Raw genomic sequence first — 26,288 nt, 5'->3', positions numbered from 1 at the left:
GGGGGAATTTAAGTTTTAATCGAAATGGGTCTTCAGAAAATTTCTTTCTTCAACTTCAATTTGGAAGGAATGTTTAGTTCATCCCTGATCTAGGCGGAAAGGAGCATCTCTTGCCTCTGTGTGACTCAGCCCTGCCCTGGAGGTTTTGGTGCTTCTGCGGATTTTTCAGCCCCCAGTTTTCTCACTGTGGAGAGGATGATTAATGAAGCCTTTAATATATTTGCTGCTGTGTAGTGACATGCCTATCTACCTACAAACATTCAAGGAATGACAGTCTTTCTGGGAAGAAATTTGCGAACCCACAGCGCCTTAGCAAGAATCTCAGTTACTATACCTTTCTGAATTAAATTGATAATTTTTACACTTTGAGCTATTGGATTTCCTTCTTTCCAAAGCTCTTCGGTTTGATTTACACCTGGCATTCAACCCTATTTTGTACATGAAGGGGTTCTCTCTCCCACCCCCCTGTCTTTCAGGAATGCAGTGGAGAGTATTTAGGTGAAAGATATGGATGGGCACTTTCTTTGTGCTGTTGGGGTCGAAGAAGAAGAAGAAGAGTTGGTTTTTATATGCCGACTTTGTGTACCACTTAAGGGAGACTCAAACCAGCTTACAATTACCTTCCCTTCCCCACAACAGACACCCTGTGAGGTAGGTGGGGCTGAGAGAGCTCAGTGGCTAGCCCAAGGTCACCCAGCTGGCTTCATGTGTAGGAGAGAGGAAACTAATCTAGTTCACCAGATTAGCGTCTGCCACTCATGTGGAGGAGGTGGGGAATTAAACCCGGTTCTCCAGATCCAAGTCCACCTCTCCAAACCACTGCTCTTAACCACTAAACCACTCTGGCTCTCTAGTTCTTAAGGTGGCTTGCTATCATGGCATTGTGCTGGATCTTCTGCACAGTAAACAATTCTAGCTTTGACTATGGGGTAGAAAATGTCATCAAACTGTAGCCAACGTATGGTAACTCTGTAGGGTTTTCAAGACAAGAGAGAGGTGGTTTGCCATTGCCTGCCTCTGCATAGCAACCCTTGGCTTCCTTGGAGATCTCCCATCCAAGTACTAAGCAGGACCGACCCTGCTTAGCTTCCGAGATTGGGTTGGGTGGGCCATCTGGGTCAAGACGGTGTTGACTATACTTCCCCCCAATTCATTAGCAGTAGAAAAGAGCAAGAGTCCTGTAGCACCTTAAAGACTAACAAAATTTCTGGCAGGGTATATGAGCTTTCGTGAGCCACAGCTTACTTCTTCAGATACAGGTAGAATGTGATTCCATCTATCCTTAAGTAGAGCCGAGTGAATTAGACACACAATGACAATGTAAATGTCGAAAGCAAGTAAATGACATTACCAGGCGTGATCGGATTAAGTGTGACATGCAGAGGGGTAGTAAAGGTAAAGGTCCCCTGTGCAAGCACCGGGTCATTCCTGACCCATGGGGTGACGTCACATCCCAACGTTTCCTAGGCAGACTTTGTTTTGCGGGGTGGTTTGCCAGTGCCTTCCCCAGTCCTGTTCCCTTTACCCCCAGGAAGCTGGGTACTCATTTTACCGACCTCGGAAGGATGGAAGGCTGAGTCAACCTTGAGCCGGCTACCTGAAACCGACTTCCGTCGGGATTGAACCCAGGTCGTGAGCAAAGCTTGGACTGCAGTACTGCAGCTTTACCACTCTGCGCCACGGGGCTCAGGGGTAGTAGGCGTGGAGAAATTAACATTGGTAATGAGACAGGAATCATACCCTGACAGAAATTTTGTTAGTCTTTAAGGTGCTACTGGACTCCTGCTCTTTTCTACTGCTAGTGACAGACTAACACGGCTACCCATCGTGATCTATCCCCAAATTCATTAGGCTTACAGACCTGTACTTCCCTGGATTCATTTTAAACATTGGTGTTTCTTTGGCTGGTTTCCAGTAGTACAGCAACGAAACTGATTTTAGTAATAACTTTTGTGAGGTAAGACATATTTCTTTAACGTTCTGGTGACCTGGCTTCTTTGGGAACTCTCGCGTAAAAGCCTTCCAGCTTCAACCCTATTCTGCACAACACCTACCCCTATATTAGTTGAAATGAAATAAATAGATCAGGCATGTATAAACATAACTGTGGTGAGTTGAGCCATATACCCTGGGGGCCAGTTGGTATGAAAGGGAAGGGGACAAGCACCATGAGAATTCACAGGCTCAAAGGTAAACCTCACAAGATGTCAATTTTCTACAAATTTAGCAGAAACTGTCGCCCATTAAAAAAAAAAAAAACACTTAGTTGATTAATTGTATGAGCTTCATTCACATATTGGGTCACCAGTGCAGTTCTAAGCAGAATGTATTAGGGATCTGGCCTAGGGATGCCAGCCTCCAGGTTGGGCCTGGGGATCTCTCGGAATTACAGCTCATCTCCAGACTGGAGATTTTGGGGGTGGAGCCTGAGGTGGGCGGGGTTTTAAGGGGGGAGGGACTTCATTGCCATAGAGTCCAATTACCACAGCGGCCATTTTCTCCAGGTGAACTGATCTTGATCTGCTGGAAATCAGTTGCAATAGCAGGAGATCTCCAGCCACCATCTGGAGGTTGGCAGCCCTACCAATATATGAATGAAGCTCATACAATTAATCAACTAAGTATTTATAAATGGGTGACAGTTTCTGCTAAATATGTGGAAAATTGACATAATCAAATAAGGTTTACCTCTGGGCCTGTGAATTCTCATGGTGCTCGTCCCCTTCCCTTTCATACCAACTGAATCCTGGGGGTTATGGCTCGACTCACCACATGTGGACTATTAAACAGTTATGTTTATACATGCCTGATCTGTTTATTTCATTTCAACTAATATGGGGGGAGGGGGTTGTTGCAGAGTAGGGTTGAAGCTGGAAGGCTTTCACACGAGAGTTCCCGACGAAGCCAGGTCACCAGAATGTCAACACAATACAATACAATACAATAATCATGAACACACATGAAGCTGCCTTCTACTGAATCAGACCCTTGGTCCATCAAGGTCAGTATTGTCTACTCAGACTGGCAGCGGCTCTCCAGGGACTCAGGCAGAGGTCTTTCCCATCACCCACTTGCCTAGTCCCTTTAACTGGAGATGCCGGGGATTGAACCTGGGACCTTCTGCATGCCAAGCAGATGCTCTACCACTGAGCCACGGCCCCTCCCTATGAAATACCTCCAAGACTATGAAACATCAATGAAATACCTCTAACTGGAGATCTACATCCATTCCAACTTGGACTCTGTTTGCATTGACAGCATCAGATGGTGCCAACATACCCACTTGTCCAGTTGTTTGGGATACCTTTCAGTTTATTCAGTCTGAGGGTTTGAACAGGATCCTTGGTGTCTGAGGCACGACATCTGCCTGGTTACTTAAATCTGACCGGGGTGGTGGTGGCTGACTGGTCCAAGAGATAGTCAAAGCTTCCTTAAGAGAGGGGCAGTTACCCAGCTTTGAAAAGCTGGGTTGATACAGAATGCTGCAGCTAGGATATTGACTAGAGTGGGCCATAGGGACCATATCACTCCAATCTTAGCGCATCTACACTGGCTTGCAATTTGTTAACCTTCAGAGGCCTATAAGGTTGGGGACCAACATTCCTGAAGGACTGCCGTACTTCCTTATGAAACTGCCCAACCACTACAGTCATCCACGGATCATCTCCGGAGGTCCTTTTCTGGGTGCCCCCGCCTTTTGAGATTAGGTGGGTGGCAACCCAGCAGATAAGATTGCCAAGTTCCTCTTCGCCACCAGCAGGAGGTTTTGGGGGCAGAGTCTGAGGAGGGTGGGGTTTGGGGAGGGGAGGGACTTCAATGCCATTTTCTCCAGATCTCCAGCTACAGTAGTACCTGGAGATGAGAAAATAAGCACAAAATGCATGCCCAAGGTGTTTTCCCCCCACAATTCTCTTTTTGTTTGGCACCAACATCAAGTATACTTCTAGAGCTGCATTTTGTATTGTGCACTGATTTACTATGAACTCTGAATGGAGGCATTTGGCAGTCCCATTGGAGACCACCATATTTTTGAAACGATGTTATTAAAACGAGTTATGGATCTTTGCTGTGGGAGTTGAATCCGTGAAAGAAGGGGGGGAGGTTGAGCAGGAAAGCCTTTTATGAACTATGTACTGCTATACAATGTGCTGCTGATGCAATCAAGTGTCCAGCTGATGGCCCTTAATTTTTAATGGGTAAATTTATTTAAGGCAGATGTAGTGAAATTAACTAAATTAGCCATGTTATCTCTCATGAAGGATTAACTGTGCAATCCTGAAGGGGAGTGCGGAGCTGCATAGGAACCGGTGTGACCTCCTGTGCCAGCGTCTGTGTCACTTGTGCCATCCAAAGTGGCACAGACACCGGCACAGGGCAACTTACGCCAGCTCCAGGGAGTGATGTGGCAGCATGAGCCTTGTGTGCCAGCGCTGCCTCTTTGGCAGCATTTTTCTGGTATGCTTGCGCCAGCATCCAAGGGGCGTTTCCGGGGGTGGAGCTGCCTTTAGGCAGCTTCCAAAGCCCTTCCGTCCTGGGAAAGTGGCGGAGCCCTGTGAAACTTAATGTGGGAGTTTCACAGGGATTTTTAAAATGAGTTTTTAAATTTATTTATGGACTGGGAAGCTTCTCAGGAGGCGGCATGGCTGAACCGTCTCTGGCCGTCAACTAACTACCCCTGTAGATGGTCAGGGAGACCCTTTTTCACATTGCAACATATATGGAACTTACGGTCATTTCTACAATAAATTAGAAAGGTTATGTCATCTGTACAAACTCTAGGCTGTGTTGCTTCCTTTCCTTTCCCTTCTGTGTCAAGAAGATCTCACATGGAGTTCTATACCGAGATTATGCAACAATTGATGGCATGTAATGGTTGTTTCGACTCAGGCTTTGGGGGCTTTAGATAGAACTAGAAGCTGTGCACATTCACAATTTCAGAAATTAAAAAACAACAACAAATCAATTGAGGATTCATTCCTTTTGCGTTGAAAAGATGGCTGATAAATTGGAACTCAAATGGGAAGAACTTTGAACGAAGAAAATATCAGAATCATCCATACAAGACAGAAAATCCAAAATTCAGGAATACCTGAGGAAAAGTCAGACTTAACATCACTTACAAGTCTGACATCTATCATTAGTCTTCAAGTATTTTCATATCAGGAGAATTATAAGTATTACACAACAGTGTGATCTTCAAAACCATTTAAGCTACTATTCCTCCCAAATGGTTGTGTTGATGTTACATGTAGCACTGGTTTTTACTTGCATATACACACTCACAGTTCAGTTTCTAGGTTGCTCTGATCTATCAAGTATTGCATGATGATACCTGTGCCTTGAAGGCCTGCCTATATATCAAAATACTTTTTTATTCTAGAGAAACACAAAGAAAGACCATCTATCCAGTCGTGTCCTCTGATCCGTACAAAGGCAAATGGGATTGTGATATATATCTCTCTGCTTCTCTACAACTGGAATACATGAGACGCGATAAACAAGTCAGGAGGATAATGAGCCATTTGGGACGCTCCCTTCAGATTTTATGGCTTGTTCTCCTAGCTGGGAGAACTCATCAATAACAATTTGCCCCACAATTGAACTAAAAGAAAGAGACTTTTCAAAGGAATACAAGGCAACAGCAGTACACTGAAGCTTTCTGTATGCTTGTACGAATTTTGTTATCAAAAGGAATCATTCAGATCATTTAATTATTCAGAAGGAGCTACCGATCCATTCCCTTACTGGCAGAGGTAAGGGTAGTCTGATGCGCTGGAATGGCTCTTGCCACCCACGGTTACTGTGGGCAGTTGCCTAATATGCCTAGGGGAAGACTCGTTTCTATTACCACAATATTTATTTATGCTTACCCCATGCCTTTCTCGCCATAAAACGGCCAGTTCTAGAGTTATGAATAGTTCATGCCATTATATAACGGTCAATATAGGCTAGTTGACCGCATGTTTGACTTGGATCCGATTTCAAATTCTGTCTTGCAGCATGCATTTCTAAGCTGAGTTGCATCATTTTAAGTCCAATTAAGTCTGTTTAGGATGGAGCACTAACAGTGCAACCCCAAACAGATACACCCTTCAGCGGGCTTAGAAGGGTGTACCTTTGCTTAGGGATAGCACTGTTAGGCCATTTATGCATGGCTGTTTCCTTGCGGTCACCTTGCCAACTACTGCATTTTCTGACTGTCAGAGATTGCCTTGCTCTCCCGTGCGTTTCTGTATGGTGGTTAAACACGAATCCAGAAAACACGGGCAAAACACACAGAAACACGCGGGGACAGCGAGGCGACCTCTGACGGTCAGAAAATGCAAGCATAATCAAAGCAAAGTCCCGAAGTAGTCGGTGGGGTGACTGCAAGGAAACAGCCATGCATCGATGGCCTTAGGCATGGATTTCTCATGCTGGAGGAGTAGCTGTCTTTTAGCTGAAGGATAAGTTGGCCGCTGGATACAAGAACCACTTTTTGATGATAAACTAGATAGACTTGTAGGTTGTTTCCCACACCACAATGTTGTACAGCAGCATGTCACTGACTGAGTGTACTCTTAACTAATCATCAGAACACAATAATAGTAGTATGTATAAATTTGGGACTTTAATGGGATTTTTTTTGTTATAGCATGAGAATATGACCATTTTAACTATCTGAAATGTTTACAAAAATGTACACAATTAATAGCCAATGACCACAAATGATATTTTTAAATGAGCATCTTGTAAAAGTAATAAAATACATCACACAGAGGTTATATCCACAGTCACGAATTCTCATTTTCTACAGAAATACAATAAATAAAATCACATCATATGCAAATAGTTCTACTTACATCAGTACAACATATTGTGCAGCATTCCATTCAATTTCTACCAGACCAGTATGACATTTCTAGATTATCCAGTATATTTCTTTACAATCTTAGTAATGTTTCCCACACTGGGGGCAGGAAGACAAAGTTAAACCTCCACAATTTCTAACCTGAGTCCTCATAGTTTTGTAATAACTTCATACTCTGGTTACAAGATAGATGTGTTTTGTTCCTTGTGCAGACTAACCTGTTTTCTGCTCCAATTGACATCTATTCCTGTAATAGGTAGATAACTTGGGTGATAAAGACTGTTTGGTGAGAGACTACTTTGTTAATGTTGTCAAAAGATCAAAGTTTTAATCCAGTATTGCTATCATGGAAGAACTAGTTTTATTGACCAAATTGTCCCCCAAATAAGCTTCGGGGGAATTATATTCTAGAATCCAAATTGAGTTTTGCTTTGAGGACAGTAGTCAAGTAGTGTCCAAGTTAGTCTGTCTAGCTTACTATATACATAGATACACCATGTGATTATAAGCACTTGAAAAGATTACTTTCTTTTATATTCCATTGTCTTATTGCCAGTTGAGACAACAAAGGCAGTGTAAGTGGTTGTGTATCGCATTCTGAGAGTTGCATCTAATAGTACAGTTCTCATGAGTAGAAGCACCTCCCTGACTACAACCGGAATGTGAAAAGGGTTTATGCACCTGTCATCATGTGACATCTTGTCAAGCCAGCCCTTGCTATCCTCGTAGGATTCTTGACATATAAATCCTTTGTGCATAAAAGTGATCTGCGGAAACACATCCATGAGAGAAGATGACAGTGGGTATGATCACCAATTTGGTATATGCACTTAGATTTTTTTGGGGGGGGCAACAGCTGCTGTTGATTCGTTTACAGAGAAATTCTGAAAGGGGAGGCGAAAGTTCTTGGGAGCCGGTGTGACCCCTGCGGCGGCGTAAGAGCCACTTGCGCTGGCTTAACTGCCTTGGGCGCCACCGCAGGGACACTTATGCCGACTCTGGGGAGCCCTGCAGCAGTACGAGCCATGGGCACCAGCGCAGCCTTTTTGGCAGCAAGGACTCGCACAAGCGCCAAAGGGAGCGTTCCCGGGGATGGGGGCTGACCAAAGCCCTAACGCCCCCTTTAGCTGGTGCGAACTTGCACCAGCAAAAAAAAAAAAAAGCAGGCATAGACGTGTGAAACTCTATGGAGGAGTTTCACAGTTTTTTTTTTAAAATCAATGTTAACACTGCATTTTCAGGCCAGCAAGCTGCTCAGGAGGTGGTGCTGCATCGTCGACCCCGTGCCCAACCCAACTACCCCCCCACTCAGGATTGCATGGTTGGCAATCATTTTTATAGTTGGGATGAGAGGCAAAAAGTCATTTAGTGGTTCAGCATGAGGAACTCCAACAGGAAAATGCCAGAGGTGTAAATACCAATTGCTTGGCCCTACAAATGTGACTTCCATTAACTGAGGCAAGAGAAAAGCTAGTGAAAATCAGAACGTTTAGATTGACCCTCCTTGTCACTGAAGTCAGTGGCAGGTTTCCAATGTCTGTTTATCAATGCATATAGTCAGTCCCACTAGGATTTTTTAAAATGTCCTAGGCAATTATCATGTCCTTATTTGTTTTAAGAATTTATAAATTGCAGTTACGCCAGGAAAAAAAATGCACTCAAAGCAGTGAACAAGCTGTAAAAACTGCAGCAGAATTCTTAAGGGAGATAATTCTTAATTCTGAAGTTCATCCACACTAAAATGGAAGCCGTTATTTCCCAATTGATGCCACATTGTCCAAGGTACAGTAGTGTGTGAAAGTCTTATAACATCCAGCAGTCCTTAACAGCTTACTCTGGACTAGCCCCCATTGACTTTTCAGAGACTGCTTTGTAGTATGTTAGCTCAACACAATCAAGACTTAGCTAGAATGATTATTCTAGCATGTACCAGTTGCCTCTTGGCCGCACTAGATATGTATCTAAGTTTTAATCAAGAGGTCCACAAGTAACATATTCTTTAGTGAGAAAAAGTAATAAGATTTGCAGCTGAAAAAGTGTGTCAAGGTCGTCATCCATGGTTTGGTATGAATAATAGGCCAGTTCAGATTTTATAAATCACTTTAAAAATGCCTTACTGGTTAGATTTGCTTTGCTTGGTCAAGTGTCTCCTAAGAAATATCACACAGAAGAAACCCCAATCACACATTTCCTTAATGTATTATAGCACTTAGTAAATCCTCATAAGTACTGTTGCTTAACATATGAACCTTAGCAGATCAAATTCTCTAGAATATTTTGCCTGTAAGGTAGAATGTTACGGTTAGTGGTTCATGTGAAACTTGAAAGGGGTACTTAAAACAAAACAAAACTATTGCTTGTATGCTTTAAGATGTTTGATTTCATTTATTCAGGGTGCTTTTGGGAAGAAACAAAAATTAAGTATCTACAAAATGATACATTGATTTTAGAAAGCTTCAATTTTTAGTTTGTTTTCAAAATTCAATGGAAGGGATACTAATGCAAAACAAAGGGGATTCCCGTTTGTCCTTCTTAAAGCTAAATCCACAAAGATGATATTATCCCTGTTTTACCTTATTGCCAGGCTGACGGTCACTTGCAAAACATAGGGCTTTTCCACATGGGTTTTTTCTGTCAGCCCCATACTTCTTCGGTTTATCCCGATTTTTATGTCTAGTTTTTGCTCACTTTTTTTTGTTTATTCCTCAGGGGGGTTTTCTGGTTCTTCTGAAACCACTTTAATCCAGATCTTTTTTCTGGACGCCAATTTTGAGTTGGGTGTTTCCTCTCACGTAATGTTTGTCGGGTTTCTTTGTTTCACCAATGCCAACCACCTCTAGCCCAGTTTTCAATGGTTGGACTGCCACCATAGTCAAACGAGTCGTTCTCCTCTCTCCCCACCCAAGATTACTGTTTTCAGGGTTTTTTAAAAGGGCCCTAAAATATCAATATATCCATATACTGTTGTAATGATAGCTTAAGGAGGTTCTCTGAATTCGCAGCTTTCATTTTAAAAAAAAGTAAGTCTCTAGCTTTTTCCTTTGTGGAGATATCAGGGAAAAGGCATATTTCTGTGAGGGAAGAGCCTCCAGACTTATTTTAAAAAAAAAGAAAGCTGGGAATTTAGAGAACTTGCTCATTAAGCTATCATTACAAAATTGTATGGATATGTCAATATCTTAGGGCTTTTTAAAAAATAAGGGGGGGTGTTATGACTCCACCGATGACAGCACCTTCCCTTTAAAATCCTCATTATTTAAGGCATGTGCAGAAGAAACTAAGATAATTAAGGCTGTACATTAGTAGGTCCTAAGAATTTAGACAACAGCCTATTCAGGTCCTATGAGCTATGATATCAGGATTGTACCGTTTCCAGATCAGCAGATGTGTTTCAGCACACACATCTAGAGAGTATAAGTCTTGAGGTCACTTTCCCACCTTGGTGATTACAGCACTTTCAGTAACGGAAGCACACGACTTCTGCAGCTATTTCTACAACGCCTCTCTGGAAGAGATCTGTGGGCAGCTCCCTTTACTACTCCGTCCACAGTTACAAAACAATATAACATTGACTTCTACGCATCAGAGGTGGCTTCCTTCAGAAGGAGGATCTTCCATCAGATGCTGTCAGTCACTCTGTCTACAGGTCTCTTTCCTTTTCCTGCCTGCTCTCCTATGACCGAGAAAGGGAAATTGGACTGTGAGCGTGATTCCCATTCTCGTAAAGACCCACCCACCTTCAACCTACTATCACATGAACACATGAAGCTGCCTTATACTGAATCAGACCCTTGGTCCATTGAAGTCAGTATTGTCTACTCAGACCGGCAGCAGCTCTCCAGGGTCTCAGGCAGAGGTCTTTTGCATCACCTACTGCATATCACTATGAAAGGTGATCCCTTTACCAGTCACATAGAAACAGAGCTTTCTCAGGGGCGTTTCAACATCGCATGAGACAAAATGACTGAGACAAAGTGAGGGAGTTGCAGAAATCCCAAGCTATGTTATCCTGTACGACTTGCTCCTTATTATGCTGTTATCACCTCTACTGTGGGTACTGTTTGTTCTCAAGTTACTGGTTTCCCATGCGGTTCCCTCTGTGATATTTGTCTCACTTGTCAGTTGTATTCATTTTTAGTCTTTATGTGAGTCTACTGTATGTTCTGAAGACGGAAGAGTTTTCCTCTTCAGTTGAAATGTCAGACTTTGATCCAGATTGATCCCAGGGAATTATTCCAAAGTCCAGTTTTCAAAATTGGGAGCTTTCATTCATTCAGCATCACAAGTACTTTAAAATGACTTGTGACACGCAACTGCTTCTGGAACAACGCAACTGAAATCAACGTGTGGCCTTCATTTTTAAACTAATGGCAGTATGCGAGTGGTCTGGAAAGCCAAAGTGACTGAATCCAACTCTGGAGTCACTTTCTCCATTTAGACTACTAATGGAGATGCACAGTAATTAAATCTGAAAAGGACTCAGCTAGATTTGAATGAAATATATAATTTTGTGCTCTCAAAGTAAAAAAAAACAATAATTTTATGTTTGAACGGAAGCCTGATTTCATAGGAAGAATCCTGTTTGCACACCAGATGTCTATCGGTTCATCAGTATGAATTATGAACAACAGCTGAACTATGGATCTTATGATGTATCATGCTTGTGCTAGTTTTCTGAATTCGAACTAGACAGAGGAGGAAAGAAAGGAAATTGCTTACTCTTTTTATTAGTTCTGCTTCTGTTGGTGACAGCCTGAAAATCATGAAGGTTAGACAAAGCTAGAAAGCTTGCAGAGTCCCTTCCAACAGTGTTGGTTCAGTAACATGTATATTCAGTCTTCCATAAGAACATAAGAAAGGCCCTGCTGGAACAGACCAAGGCCCATCAAGTCCAGCAGTCTGTTCACACAGTGGCCAACCAGGTGCCACCGGGAAGCCCACAAACAAGACAACTGCAGCAGCACCATCCACCGCACCCAAGATAATAGGCATGGTCCTCTGATACTAGAGAGAATAGGTATGCAGCATGACTAGTATCCATTTTAACTAATAGCCATGAATATCCCTTTCCTCCATGAATATGTCCACTCCCCTCTTAAAGCCTTCCAGCTGGCTCAGAGTGAGCATTTAGATTCTTGCACTTAACATTAAACTTCAGCACATTCTTTTTTTGTACCATTTGCAGATTTTGGCAACAGTACAGTTCACAATGATTCCTTTGACTTCAGTTGGACTTTGCATCTATGCCCTGAACTGTAGTGGGTTATTTATTGTATATGTGTGGTACCTGTATGAATTACTTTAGTGAAGCAGGTTTTTGCTGGCAATTCATTTTTAATGCTTTCCTTGAAGAGTTTGAAGTCTCAGCATAGTATTACTATTGAGAGACCAGAGATAGATAAGGTGTGAATGCTGAAGGGACTGCAGCAAAAAGTTTTTTTTAAAAAACCACACACTGACTTACAGACAGAGCAGCAAATTATTACAAAACAGATCATATCCAGGTCCTTCGGGACTCCATGATCTAAACCGGTGGCCTTCGGTCAGTGTTCCAGGGAATCCTAGGATTCCTTAGACGTTATCAGGGATTCTTCAAGTGAGAAGATTAGCAATGAACAACAGGCTTCCCTGAAGGTAGCAGATCCCTCATTATTGATCTTCCTCTGTACTATGTAGCCAAAGGGAAATGGCTGGATGTCTTTTAAGGTTTAACACACAATTTTATGGAGGGCAGTAGTAAAGCATGAATGGAATGGATGACTTGAAACATGCCCTAGAATTTTCTACAGTGTGCTTCGTTCAATAGTGGCCAGTGAGGTAGTATGCTGAAGACAATGGGCAGGACAAGGTCACCTTTACTGAATGGTCAATGACATGGACAGTGGTAGAGGTAGGGATGGGTGGAGTGGAGGATGTGTGGCTCAGTGGTATAATGCATGCTTTCCATGCAGAAGATCCTGTGTTTACTCTCTGATATTGGCAATTAAAAGATATAAGGGAGCAGGTGTTGGGAAAGACCTCTCTACAGAAAACCACAAGAAGCCACAGGCGGTCAGGGCTAACTGTACGGACCAATGATCAACTTGATATAAGGCAACTTCATATGTTGTTGAATGAGTCAACACCATGCAGATGTCCAGCTGCCAATTGGCTAGGAGTACCTAGTGTTTTGCCACTCTCAGGAGGTGGCCATGCTGGATCAGACCATCAAGTCCAGCAGTGTGTTCGCACAGTGGCCAACCAGGTGCCTCTAGGAAGCTCACAAACAAGGCGACCACAGCAGCATCCTGCCTGTGTTCCAAAGCACCTGATATATTCGGCATGCTCCTCTGATCCTGGAGAAAATAGGTATGCATCATGACTAGTATCCATTTTTACTAGTAGCCATGACTACCCCTCTCCTTTATGAACATGTCCACTCCCCTCTTAAAGCCTTCCAAGTTGGCAGCCATCACCGCATCCTGGGGCAGGGAGTTCCACAATTTAACTATGTGTTGTGTGAATGTCTTACTTCCCAGTGCCTACCTCAATGGGTTTCTGCTGGCAGGCATGTTGGGGTTTCTCAACAGATGAGTCAATATAAAACAGATCCTGAGGGCTGAAAGTCTGAGAAAACAAACCTGATCTAAACGCCTTTTTTAAACCAACATACATTAAAAAGGGTTTTGGGGGGTTATTAAAGCCTCAAGATGTATTCACCCTTCCAATAGCATAGATGGCTGTGCTAATGCAAATTTATGCTAGACAATGGCTGACCATATTAACATGAACTGTATTGTATAGTCAATGGAATCTTGCCAATGGAATTTTCCCAATACCTGGGAAATGGGGAAGACTGGCCAATATTCAAAAGTTAAAGATATGACTTTTATTTACATCTAAGAAGCTCTGTGCTCATTACTAGTCACACTTTAAGCACAACAACAGCTCTTCAAATGTACTCTCACTTTGACTTTCCAAAGTGAAATAAAAACAAAACAAAAATAGACCTTTTTCTAATAGAAAAATATAAAATAAGAATACCTAAAAAATAAAATGTTAACCTGGAATGTCACCTTTTATACAACAACAATTAAGTTTTGAGTTAACTTTACTGTACAAAATTCAGACAATATTTACAGTTTGGGCCACACTCAGGTCTCAAAGGTGGCAAGTGGGGCTTTGGCTTCCTACTGAAGCATTCTAGAGTTGGGATGCCATGTCACATCCTGTTCCGATAATCGTTTACTCGGAAGTAAGTACCACAGGTTTCAATGGAACATACTGCTGAGTAACAGCCTGGTTTTCAAAAACAGATGCATTATGCTTGAGCTCAAATTCCCCCATCGCCAGGGTTTTCCTGCACAGATCAAAACTGGCACCTTATTTATCATCTTTAATGTCTGTGCTGACAACCAAGACCTGCATGGCAGCTTCACACGCTGTCACCCCTCCAACTTCGGGCTTGTGTTGTTTATGCATGCCATTTCTGACTGTCAGAGGCTGCTTCACTCTCCCCCTACCTTTCCCCATGTTTTGAAATTCGAGATAAAACAGGTCTCTGAAAACACAGCCAAAACGTGGGGAAATGCAGGGAGAGAGTGAGGCAACCTCTGACGGTTGGAAAAGGCATGCATAATCAACACAAAGACCCAAAGTCGTTGGAATGGTGACGGCGAGCGAAGCAGCCAGGCTGAAGTAGATGGGCAATCTGGCAGGGAAAGGAGAAGAACAAACAAAGAACCAGAAGGGGATGTCCAGCTATTTATGCATGTGTCTGGATAGAGATTAACATAATCTGCTTTGGCAGTGGCAGGAACCTTCATTACAGTAACTGGTGGCAGCCCACATACAGCAGAACGAGACGGCAATAAGGTCTCGTGGTGGCAGAATAGACTGGACTCCTTCAGAATGCAGGTAGAAGAATAACATTTTTGATACTGCCCTGTCTACAGTTTGACCTTCAAGTGGAAACCGAGCTTAGCAATGATAGTATATCAGAGGGAAGGGTTCTGGGGAGTCCTAATTTTTTTTACTTACAGGGATTTTTAATTGTAAGGGTTTGTTGTGGGTCAAAAATGTCACCATCCCCATCTTGCAGTCCGAAATGGTACAGTCCACTTTACCACTTCAGTAGGGTTGCCAGGTCCCTCTTCGCCACCGGCGGGAGGTTTTTGGGGCAGAGCCTGAGGAGAGCGGGGTTTGGGGAGGGACTTCAATGCCATAGAGTCCAATTGCCAAAGCAGCCATTTTCTCCAGGTGATCTGATCTCTATTGGCTGTAGATCAGTTGTAATAGATCTCCAGCTAGTACCTGGAGGTTGGCAACCCTAAACTTCAGGATTCCATCGCCTCATGATGCTTCATGTATAGACCAGGCCTCAGCTTTTTTCCCTGTGACAGTTTGAGCTTATTTTCTACAATAACTTACAGAGGATCTCAAGTAGGAAAGCTGTGTCAGCCAATTTGGTATCCTGGAGTGATCTCTGAGCCAGAATTCCTATTTATCTTATGGTTATGTTGCCAGAACTTTCTAGCCATAAATGGTAATTTGCTTAAACCCAAGTTTTGCTTCTTCTCCAGAAAGACCGGTATACAGTTGCCTTATCTACACTACTAAAACAAAAAACGTCAAGGAAATCCTTTCAGAGGGGTCACTATGGGAACAATCTTCTCATCTCCTGATAGAAAAAAAGAATGTGTTGAGTGAAAAGGCCCTTAGAGAATCAGACTTGTCTTTTCTCATCCCTTTCCTCGCGTTCCGTGAACAAATGTGTGTCTGTCCTCTTTCCACAAATTATATTGTACTGCCGCTACCTCCTTTCCCTTGCTGCCCCCAATAAACTCAACGTATTTCTGCTCCTGCTATGAAAGCAGCATTTATGTCTCCGAGATCCCTCTTTTACGACTCCTCTGGTGCGAGATGCAGCTAAAGGAGGCCCTTCTGAGGTTCACAAAAAAAGCATCAGGAAGAACCATTTACGTCGCCAAGAAGCAAATGGCTGGCCAGAGCCACCTGACTTGGAATACACTAAGACATCTTGCACAGAGGAAAGAAAAAAAAATGAACAGCACTTTGTTTTTGTACTTATCCTTTCCACAAGAGAAAAAGGCCATGTGGCATAATGTGGCTAGTAAATCATTCCTGAGTTTCTGAAAGAAATTAAGACAAAATTACTCTACTTTTAAAATGCTGAGTCCTTAATGAGCTTCTTCTTTTCTGTCACCCTCTTTGGTAGGATCCATTTTTCCTCAGATTTCCCCCACAGTTCCTTTCTCTCTAGTTCATGCCGCTGAAAAGTGAGATCTGATGGAGTCTTCTCGTAACTGTTGGTGCTTGCCGATGTTATATTCTTCCAATTGACTTCGTCTCTCAATAGTTATTTTGTACTTTTTTCTGCATAAAAGGAATGGATAGCACAGAGTAAGAAACCCTCCTGCTTCTGTTTGGAAAAAGCAATACAACACCCTTCACAAAAGAATGTCTATGAAAGACAAATGGGACTCTAATGATAAAGGGGATGAATGAACAGCACTGACAAAAGATTAAAGGGGGTATGTGCCTTGGAGCGTTTTCACCTAGCCCAAAAGTTTCACATATATTGCAGTCGAAATCCAGCACCCAGTACAGCTGGTCCTTTGAAGGTACAAATGCAACTCATAAAACCTGTTAATTGATAATGTTGTTAGATATTTAAACGGCATCAGTTGTGTGGTTCCATGAGTATCATAAATAAATGAGATGCACTAGTATGTAACTCTTGTAGTTTGTTGTAACACAGACACTAACATTGTGGTTATTAGTGAAGAAACACATCCAGATAGCAAAGGCAGACACAGGTTTGTTCGTGTTTTAGCAACAGCTATCTACAGTTTAAAAAATAAGCTGAGTCTGTGAAATGTGAAAGAAGAAGAGTTAGTTTTTATATGCCGACTTTCTCTACCACTTAAGGAAGAATCAAACTGGCTTACAATCATCTTCCCCTCCCCTCCCCACAACAGACACCCTGTGAGGAGTGGGGAAACCAACCCAGTTCACCAGATTAGTGATGGCAAAATAGGTAGCCAAATTTTGTGCAATAGCATATAAAGTTCGACCCCTAATGTTGGGCCATTGCAATTAGTTTAAATCCTAATTTGGTCAATTTTACTCTATTATAAATTATCTGGAAATTTTAATTAGGAATGTCTTTGGTTGAAATGCTATAATTTTTTACCTTTTGTATAAATGACAAAATGTGTTTTACTGGCTTATGCTGTATTAATAATAAATCTGAACATAAGAACATAAGAAAAGCCCTGCTGGCTCAGACCAAGGCCCATCAAGTCCAGCAGTCTGTTCACACTGTGGCCAACCAGATGTCTCTAGGAAGCCCCCAAACAAGACAACTGCAGCAGTACCATCCTGCCTGTGTTCCACAGCACTCAATATAATAGGCATGCTCCTCTGATACTAGAGAGAATAGGTATGCAGCATGACTAGTATCCATTCTAACTAATAGCCATGAATACCCCTTTCCTCCATGAATACGTCCACTCCCCTCTTAAAGCCCTCCAAGCTGGCAGCCATCACTACATCCTGGGGCAGGGAGTTCCACAATTTAACTATGCGTTGTGTGAAAAAATACTTCCTTTTGATTAGTGTCCGCTACTCATGCGGACAATTGGGGAATCAAACCCAGTTCTTCAGATTACAGTCCACCACTCCTAAACACACTAACTGTAAAGGTTGTGGATGTGCCAACTGCAGTGAATAGGCACAATAGTATCATTTTTGTCTTGATAACAGATGCTCACAAACAGGAATCTTAAGGAATGGTCCTTACTGTATAAAATAACCCTTTGTTTTAAGCCCAGAATTTTCCCTCCCGGTTTGACATCATAGCACTAAGTATTCCTCATGGTATGATTATAATATTTTTGTGAACTTGGGCAAAGTCTCTACACTGAGAAACATCAATCTGCTGTAAAACAAACCTGTAAAATGTAATTCAGACTGAACATTTCTTTTTTTTAAAAAAAAATTATTGACTTTTTGAGATAAAGAAATTACAGGGGGGGGAGGAAAGAAAAGGGATTTTAAGCAAAATAAAAACAAGTTAACAGAAATAACAAAAATAATCTAGAATTAAAAGTAAAAGTCCCCTTCCCTCCCTCGTGTTACGTGCCCAACCACCCCCCATTGTGACTTCCAGAGAAGTACCCCTTAACTTTATACCATCCACTATATATTTAGTTTCCCTTTACTACTATATTTTATTTACCGTATATACTGAGTATAAGCTGAGTTTTTTAGCCATGATTTTTGGCTTAAAAAACTCACCACGGCTTATACTGGGGTCAATACGGTAATTCGCCTGCCGGGCCCTCTCCCATCGCGCTACCGCCGGCCAGCTGATGTGTGGGCTGTCCCGCCTTCTACCCCCCACCCCACCCAATCGCGCCTTCTTCTGTTCTTTACATCTCCAACATTTGTCTGAAATGATTTGTCCATTTTGGCCAAAATCTCTGGGGTTATATACCATCTGTAAAACATCTTATACATATTCTCTCTTATATTACTAGCAATTGTAAATTTAAATTCTTTTTTTCCAAAGTTTTTCCCAATCTTCCAGATGAATATTATGTCCTATATCTACTGCCCATGCTATCATAACCTTTTTGACTCTTTCTTGTTCCAGATTGTATTCTAATCAGTTGATACAGTTTGGAAATCATACCTTTATTTTCCGATTCTAATATTACCTCCAAAGTTGACTTCTTATCTATAAACCCTACCCTTTGATCTTTTTAAAACATATCATTTAATTGGAAATATTTAAACCAATCTAAAATACCTAATTCTTCCTTGCTTTTTTAATTTCCATTGACCATTTTCATACTGTATCTATTCCCTATAAGTCTTACAGTGAGGATCCATATTTGGACATTTCAAAAGCAATTACTTATAATGAAGCAACTGGAAAAGGGTAGCTGTCCATTACTAAACTGAGAGAAAGGATAGGTGATAAAGTGCAAAATGTATTTCTTTATTTGATTGTGATACAGTGCACTCCCTAGAAGGAAAGTTTACATTAAAGGCAACATGTCACCATGCTCACGTCGCCAGTCTGGCCTGTCCTTCGCCATATGCATGCCGCCTGTGATCCCTTGCGAAATTTCAGTTATACACCTCCTATGTGTAAAGGCAGTAGCAATTTTATTTAATTATGGCTGTGCCTTCTCCGCCTGCCAGAACCATGGGACTTTCTAGGGCTATTTCTAGGAATGTCTTTTTTTATTTTAGTTTATAGGAGGGGGGTACAGAAGTAAAAAAGGAAAAATAGGGATAACAATAATGCAACTGAAAGGACAAAAATGTGAAAACAAGGCAGATTGCATTGCCATGCTTTTCAACGCCATCGTACAATCAAACGGTTACCCAAGTTATAGAAAAAAAACCCTGGACATTACTGATCATATGGTCGAAAAATAATCTCCTTATCAGGTCTATCACACATATTTAATATCTCTGCGATCGAAATAGTTATCTAGATAGGAAGTTGAATTAAATATCACTATGGCTAGTTAGCATCTACTCTCTTATTTTTATTTTAGTGAACATTAAGCCTCAACATATTTATAAAATAAATTCCATTTTTGATGAAACTGGTTATAATTCGTGTCCTTGTTTATGTTTACCACATTAGTCATTTTTTCTAGGAATGTCCAGATTCATGCCTCCATTGTTCTGTATGGAAGCGTGCAGAATGGATGCAGGAAAGGGTGACTACGCGGAGAATACAAGACATGGACAGATTCCTACAGAAATTCTTTATATATGGCAACACAGAACAGATTCGTACTCTGACACCTGTCCTTCTCCTATCCTTTTCTTTGCAAGTCAAAAAATAACGTTATTTCAAAGGGTATATAGTAGGTGCATGTGGATCTCCCCCCACAAAAAAAACCCTGAACCAACCTGAAAAAGTAGAAGGCCATCAACAATCCCGCTCCTAGCAAGGCACCCACAACAATTCCTGTAACTGCTGACTCTCCTAGGCCACCTGCTTGAAAAATTAGAAGAAGAAATAAACAACAGCAGTCCACACAGAAAAAAAAAAGTTAATGTTCACAGGGCTGCTAAATTAATGACTAATTTATAGCCGAATTGTTTCTATATCCATTTTGGCAAAGTTTCAAAATGGGCGTTTTCTTTAGTGTCAGCTCTTGATCTTCCTGTAGGTTTTTACGTTTAATTTGAGCTTTAAAAACAAAACAAAACCCAACTGAAAATCAATCATACTTAAAACAGTGATAGGTACATCGAGAAAGTTCTTAAGAGAAAGGCATGTTTATTCATGTTATATGATATTCTTCAAGACTGGTGGTGAAGAATTGTTGTCTTGACAGTTTGATTCTATGCATATCTACTCAGAAGTATGTCCCATGAGTTCAGTGGGGGGCTATTACCAAAAAAGTATGCCCAGGATTGCAATGTATGCACCTCTTGCTAGATTTTCTGCATACACCCCCTTTGATCATCATTGGGCCTCAGCCTACCACCCCAGCTCCTAATCACCTTGTGTTGCTTCTTCACCACTTGTAGGACACATATTCTAATGCATTCTGCTGGTTGGTCCTACTTCCCCTGCCCATGGACTTCAGTACAATCTTCCACCTGCCAACTCCTCTGCTCCATCAACAGCTCAAAATGAATGAAGTCTCAGTAGTAAGGTACCTATGCCATCCTTCCTGTCTTGTAGAGCTGGCGGTGAGACCACAACCTTTAAGGTATTTCCACTAAGACACACAAAAGCATTTGAACATATGCACTTTGCTGGTGTACTACAGGCTTTGGAAACAATTTGATGGATCAAACCATGCTGTTGGATTCAAATGTGTTTTTCTGTCACTGGAGAGTGTAATTCCATGAACCTCTGTAAGTAGAAGAACTTCTTCCATGATGGGACGGGTACCTTTGGATCTAACCCCTATGATCTAGAACCAACCCACTGTCACCAGTGATCCCATGAAAGCCAACTGCATTGCCTGTAAGCAAGCAAGGGGGAGGGGCTATGGTAAGCAGAAGGTCCCAGGTTCAATCCCCGGCATCTCCAGTTAAAGGGACTAGGCAAGCAGGTGATGTGAAAGGCCTCTGCCTGAGACCCTGGAGAGCCGCTGCCGGTCTGAGTAGACAATACTGCCTTGGATAGACCAAGGGTCTGATTCAGTATAAGGCAGCTTCATGTTTTCATGTGTGTTAAAGCTACATGGAGGTACAATATAATAATGCTGTCAAATGCAGAAGTGTATTTAGCAGTAAGTACATCCCCCCAGCACAGAGTGTCTGTTACAGATGAAAAGAAGAAGCTGAAGTTAGCGAACTTACATGATTTGCAGGGTGTGTTGCTTGGATGCTCTGTACCTCGGTTATCATCTATTCTCAGTTTTGGTTCCCAGAAGTAATTTGCATTTGGAAGCATTTCAAGCCGGCCCTGTTTCCCATAATAGTTCCCAATAACCTACACACAGAAGCACAGTAGCAAAATGACAATGTGTGTCCACGACCAGCTTTCTCCTGGGAGAAACAGACATAACAACTTCTCTGGTCTCTGCTACGTACAAGACAATGGGATACACATTAGAATTCCATTGCTCCAGCCCAGCAATTAAAAGTATTAACTGACAGGTAGCATGCTATACCTGTGTTTCCAGCAGAGGAAGAGGAGGAGGAGGATAAGAAGAGTTGGGTTTTATATGATGACTTTCTCTACCACTTAAGGGAGACTCAAACAGGCTTGCAATCACCTTTCCTTCCCCTCCCCACAACAGACACCCTGTGAGGTAGGTGAGGCTGAGAGAGTGTGACTAGCTTGAGGTCACCCAGCTGGCTTCATGTGTAGGAGTGGGGAAACCAACCCGGTTCACCAGATTAGCGTCCGCCGCTCATGTGGAGGAGTGGGGAATCAAACCCGGTTCTCCAGATCAGAGTCCACCGTTCCAAACCACAGCTCTTAACCATTACACCACGCTGGCTGTTGGAGTCAAGCACGCCTCAGTGAAGCGGTGGCATCATTGCTGGATTGTGGCACTCCAAACAACCACTTGGATAGCTGGGGTGCTGAACTGTCCCTTTGTAAAAATAAAGTTGTAAAAGTTTGTGCAAATTAATTGTATCATATTGTCGAAGGCTTTCACGGTCAGAGTTCATCGGTTCTTGTAGGTTATCTGTCCTTCAGTGTTACTCCTCTGAAGATGCCTGCCACAGCTGTTGGCGAAACATCAGGAAAGAAAATACCAAGACCACGGTCACACAGCCCGGATAACCTACAAGAACTAATTGTATCATATTGCTCTAGAATATGTTTACTAGAGGAAAGCCAAGCTATCTCTGAAGATTCCTTTAAAAAATGACCCTATATTTTGAGTTCTTCAATCTCCCATTCCAGTTATCTAACAATCATCTAAAATAATAGCTAGTTATTCTGAAACTGACCTTGTACAATACTTTGGTGAACTGAGATTGAGACTTCAGAGTTTATTCAAGTATTCTTTGACTTGCTGCTTACTTTTAGAATTAAGTTTATTTCCTCACTTACCTGCTGTGTCCCAGTTTCTGGATCAGTCATTGCAATCACAGAGAAATCCCCATATCGGTCTCCATTGGCATCTATGGATACTGGCCCTGCAATGCCTAGAGAACAGCACCAAAAGAATCAGAAAATGAATGAGATGAAAATACAGAATGCTTCCAAGGAAAACAAGTAAAGGAGAAAGCACAATTCTACGGACTTGATATGGCAAAAAATATCACCAGTCTTCTAGGACTACTTCTGGCATTTCAGAACCACTAGTAAGTTCACCTGTGTATCTGCATCCCTAACAATTTTGAACAGATAATAAATAAATAGTAGTTTTTTTGGGGGGGTTCAAGTTATATTCCAGAACCGCCACACTTGTGCTGAAATAAAATGAAAGAACAATTAAGAGGAAGATTAGTTTACTTGCAGGTCTTGGAAGTCTGAATTATGTGACTTAATTTGTTGGGCTAATGAGGAGGATTCTGGCTTGTTATATTATTTATTTACGTCATTTATAGTCTGGCTTTCTCACTGGGACAATTGACAAGATGGGACATTCAGTGAACGATGAAACAGGATTTTGCCAACCAAATTCTAAAAAAAAGACCAGATCTGAAGCAAACCGCAAGTACTAACATATTAAATGATGCAAAATTATGTAGTAGGATCCAACCCGCAGCAAACTACACACAGTAGTACAGACCACAGGTCCCCAATAACTTATCCAAGTAACTTTATGAAACCTTTTGTAACAGTGCTAACCCTATCGCTTGAGCAGAAAAAGCCCTCTCGAATAATTCAGTTTTGCACTGTTTGTGGAAAGCCAGGAAGAGTGGGAACCTTCCTGACCCCCTCAGGCAGGCCATTACACAAGGTGGGAGCCACAACAGAGAAGGAAGGATAGTGCTGCTGCCGTCATCTGGTTTGGGGGCTTCCTGGAGGCACCTGGTTGGCCACCGTGTGAACAGACTGCTGGACTTGATGTTCTTATGTGCACGGGCAGGTTTTTTTTCCCACTTTTATAAAGTTTATTAAAAATAAAAAGTACAAAAGTAATATTACATTCAGCATTGCTGCAGGTATGATTAACATCTATAAATTCAGTTAGGAGGGAATTAAAAAAAATCTGGGTATTGGCCAGTCCTAGTATACGGCTAATGCCCCAGCAAGTCTCCCAGAGACAGGATTGGGTATATCTCTTCTTTGGTGGTGGTGGGGGGTGCCCATTCTGAGACATGTTCCTGGACTCCTTGGTTGCCATTGTGAAGTTGGAAAAGGGCACATTTGTGTTTGGGCTATACAACAGATGTTGCTTATAACTCTTCTTAGTAGCTCTCTGATGGTAAGTGGCAATTTCCATGTCACTGGTAGGTTATCGGGACCTTCCCAATGGGGGAACTGGTCTAACCCTCCCGTGGGAGCCCCGTTGCCTGTGACTGGTTGTGTATCTGCGGTATAAGGATTCGACCTCAGGAACCTCTGCAGGTTTGGTCACTGTCATGGTGTCCACCAGGTGACTGTATTCTAGATGAACAGGACTACTCTCACCCTCCTAGCAGTGAGTGTGATGCCTATTTCTTCCACACTTCCACATGCGTCTTCCTGTTAGGTGGTGGCGGTCTTAATCTCTTCCTCATTGGGGACCCCAGCAGTGTACGGGCAGTTGTTGATTTTGCCCATTTGCAGGTTGGCACCTGCAGAATGTCCTGCTTGGATAAGCAAAGCTGTCATGGGGTGGGGGCATAGGGGGAGAGGCAGTCTCTTGCAGATATGAGAGTCCAAGGCCATGAGACCGCTAACTGATGGGAAGTCAGTGGAGTGACTGCAGAAAGGGAGTAATATGAATGCTCCATCTAGCTCCTGCTAACAGCTGAGCTGTGACATTCTGCGCCAACTAGTTTCCGAACTGATTTTGAGGGGAGACCGATGTATAGTGCATTACAGTAGTCTAGTCTCAGTGTCACCGCAGCACGGATCAGAGTGAATGTCAAATGTGAGGAAGAAAAACCCAACACAGCGCTGACAAGTCAGGAAAAAAAATTGACATTTGTGGTGTCTATCAAATGCCGCATCTCGGAAGTAAAAAGCCTAACGGGGGAAAATGAAGCAATGTAATACATCGAGCTAAGGGATGCACACAAAAAAGTTAAATGGTTGCTATTTTGAAAAAAAGAAGGAAAGCACCAAGGACCCTCATGTCTCCCGAACCTACTTTTTAAAAGGACGTTCTCTCTGCAGAAAATTACACTGAGGCTATAAAACGTTCAGAGTAGATTGTCACAAAAATATGCAGGGTGAACATGTTATCTACATTCCCTGCTGTTTCAACTCATCAAGTCAATCGCTTTCACTTTTGACTATGTTTTCCCTTTATCAGTGGAGATAGCCAGAGGCAGGATGGAGCTTTCGAAACACAACACAGCTAGCACAAGGGGTAAATTCAGGGAATGAATCAAGAGATAAAAAAAACTTTCTCTTGTGTTGGAGGAGCTTCTTACCGCTATCTTACAAGCTACCTCCTTCTTTTTTCGTACCAAGAATTATACATCAGGAGTTAAGGGTCACTCAGATACACTTCCTGCTTCCAAAACGGTACACTGGCCAGATTTTTCTTTAATTTTCCTTCTTGTAATGTACAGTCCAAAAGTGGGAAAGGACTTTCGTCAAGGAGAGGTAAGCCACACCCACGTTTTCATGGCATGGCATCAGAAGAAGACATGAGATTTCCACATTGAAAAGTCAGAAAGCATCACAAATATAATCAGGGAACTAGACCACTGGTAATTATTCCAAAAGGGAAACAAACCATACAGCTTTGGGGGCTTAACCAAATCAAATGGAACACTCAGTTGTTCACACCTTCATACGTTCTGTTCCATGTCTGATGGACAATCTTCTCTCCATCTTTCTTAGTGAACCCATTCTTCAGAACTTCTCGTAAAGCCAGAACGTAGAGTATAATAGCATCATGGAATCCTTCCACAAACATATTAACCTAGAACCAGAGCAAAGCTTTGTGAGTGCATTGAGCTACTGTTAAAACCCCAATCTTATGAAAATGGATTAACATCAGACAGCCATTACAGAACAAAATAAAACCAAATACATCTGAAGTACGGCTCAAATAGTGGTAAAACAAAATTGGTTCATTTTGTGCCAATTCTTGCAAAATCTGCAAAGTAGGATAAAACTGGGCTGTTTATGGCCTTATTGATCAGTCAATCAGGTTTTCTTTCGACACAAAATCAGCTCTGGATAAAAATCAGTTAGGTTAAAATAATAAAATAAAATAATAAAAGTTGATGATTCTGGGAGGGATGATTTGAAGAAGAGGAGGAAAGATCTTCTATGGGGAAAGGTTTTCAATTAGCAGTTTATGAATCCCACTAGACCGGAGGCAAAATTTGGCTACTTGAGTGGTTATCTCCCGAGAAGAGTCTGCTAAGAGAAGGGAAGCTTTAGCTTCTTCCGATCTCCCAGGAAAGGATGACAGTACGGGGAGAATGTACTGCGATCTTATGTCGTTGTAGAAGGGACATTATAGCAGAACATGTTCTACTGATTCCACTTTCTCTGTTTTGCATGGGCATAGTCGTTGATGAAAGGGAGTAGGCCTTATCAAAGATATCTGAAAAGCCTAAGGAAGAGAAGTTAATGATCTCTGTGGCTTTTATTTTAACAAGACAAAGGTTTTATTGCCACTCTCTGGTATGCTTTAAGATCAAGCAAGAACACCTGGAGCCATCCTAAAGTACCCTAATGTTTCTTTTCTGTCTGACAGCCACAGACTACTCTTGTTTCAGTTTGGAGCCAGAAGCAGACATCATCTACCAAATGAAAAGGAAGCCCTGAATAAAGCAAGTGATCTTTGAGAAGTTCATGGCCTACAAAAACTAC

At 42.1% G+C, this 26,288-nt stretch overlaps 1 protein-coding gene across 2 annotated transcripts in view; it reads right to left on the bottom strand.

The window, feature by feature from the left end:
- Positions 1–15,966: 15,966 nt before the first annotated feature.
- Positions 15,967–26,288, bottom strand: part of NPR3 (natriuretic peptide receptor 3) — a 50,956-nt gene continuing 40,634 nt past the window's right edge. The window contains exons 4-8 of one of the 2 annotated variants that reach the window (XM_056848621.1): positions 25,251–25,386; positions 22,410–22,504; positions 21,200–21,332; positions 19,790–19,877; positions 15,967–16,225 (exon numbers count right to left, since the gene is read on the bottom strand). In XM_056848621.1, the coding sequence (XP_056704599.1) occupies positions 16,114–16,225; positions 19,790–19,877; positions 21,200–21,332; positions 22,410–22,504; positions 25,251–25,386 (564 nt within the window). In that variant the 3' untranslated portion in view covers positions 15,967–16,113. The remainder of the gene's footprint in view (positions 16,226–19,789; positions 19,878–21,199; positions 21,333–22,409; positions 22,505–25,250; positions 25,387–26,288) is intronic. The other variant, XM_056848622.1, reaches the window with a different exon arrangement.

This window comes from Euleptes europaea, chromosome 4, assembly GCF_029931775.1.
Source record: "Euleptes europaea isolate rEulEur1 chromosome 4, rEulEur1.hap1, whole genome shotgun sequence".
NCBI lineage: Eukaryota > Metazoa > Chordata > Lepidosauria > Squamata > Sphaerodactylidae > Euleptes > Euleptes europaea.
This window is presented reverse-complemented; position numbering and strand designations above follow the sequence as displayed.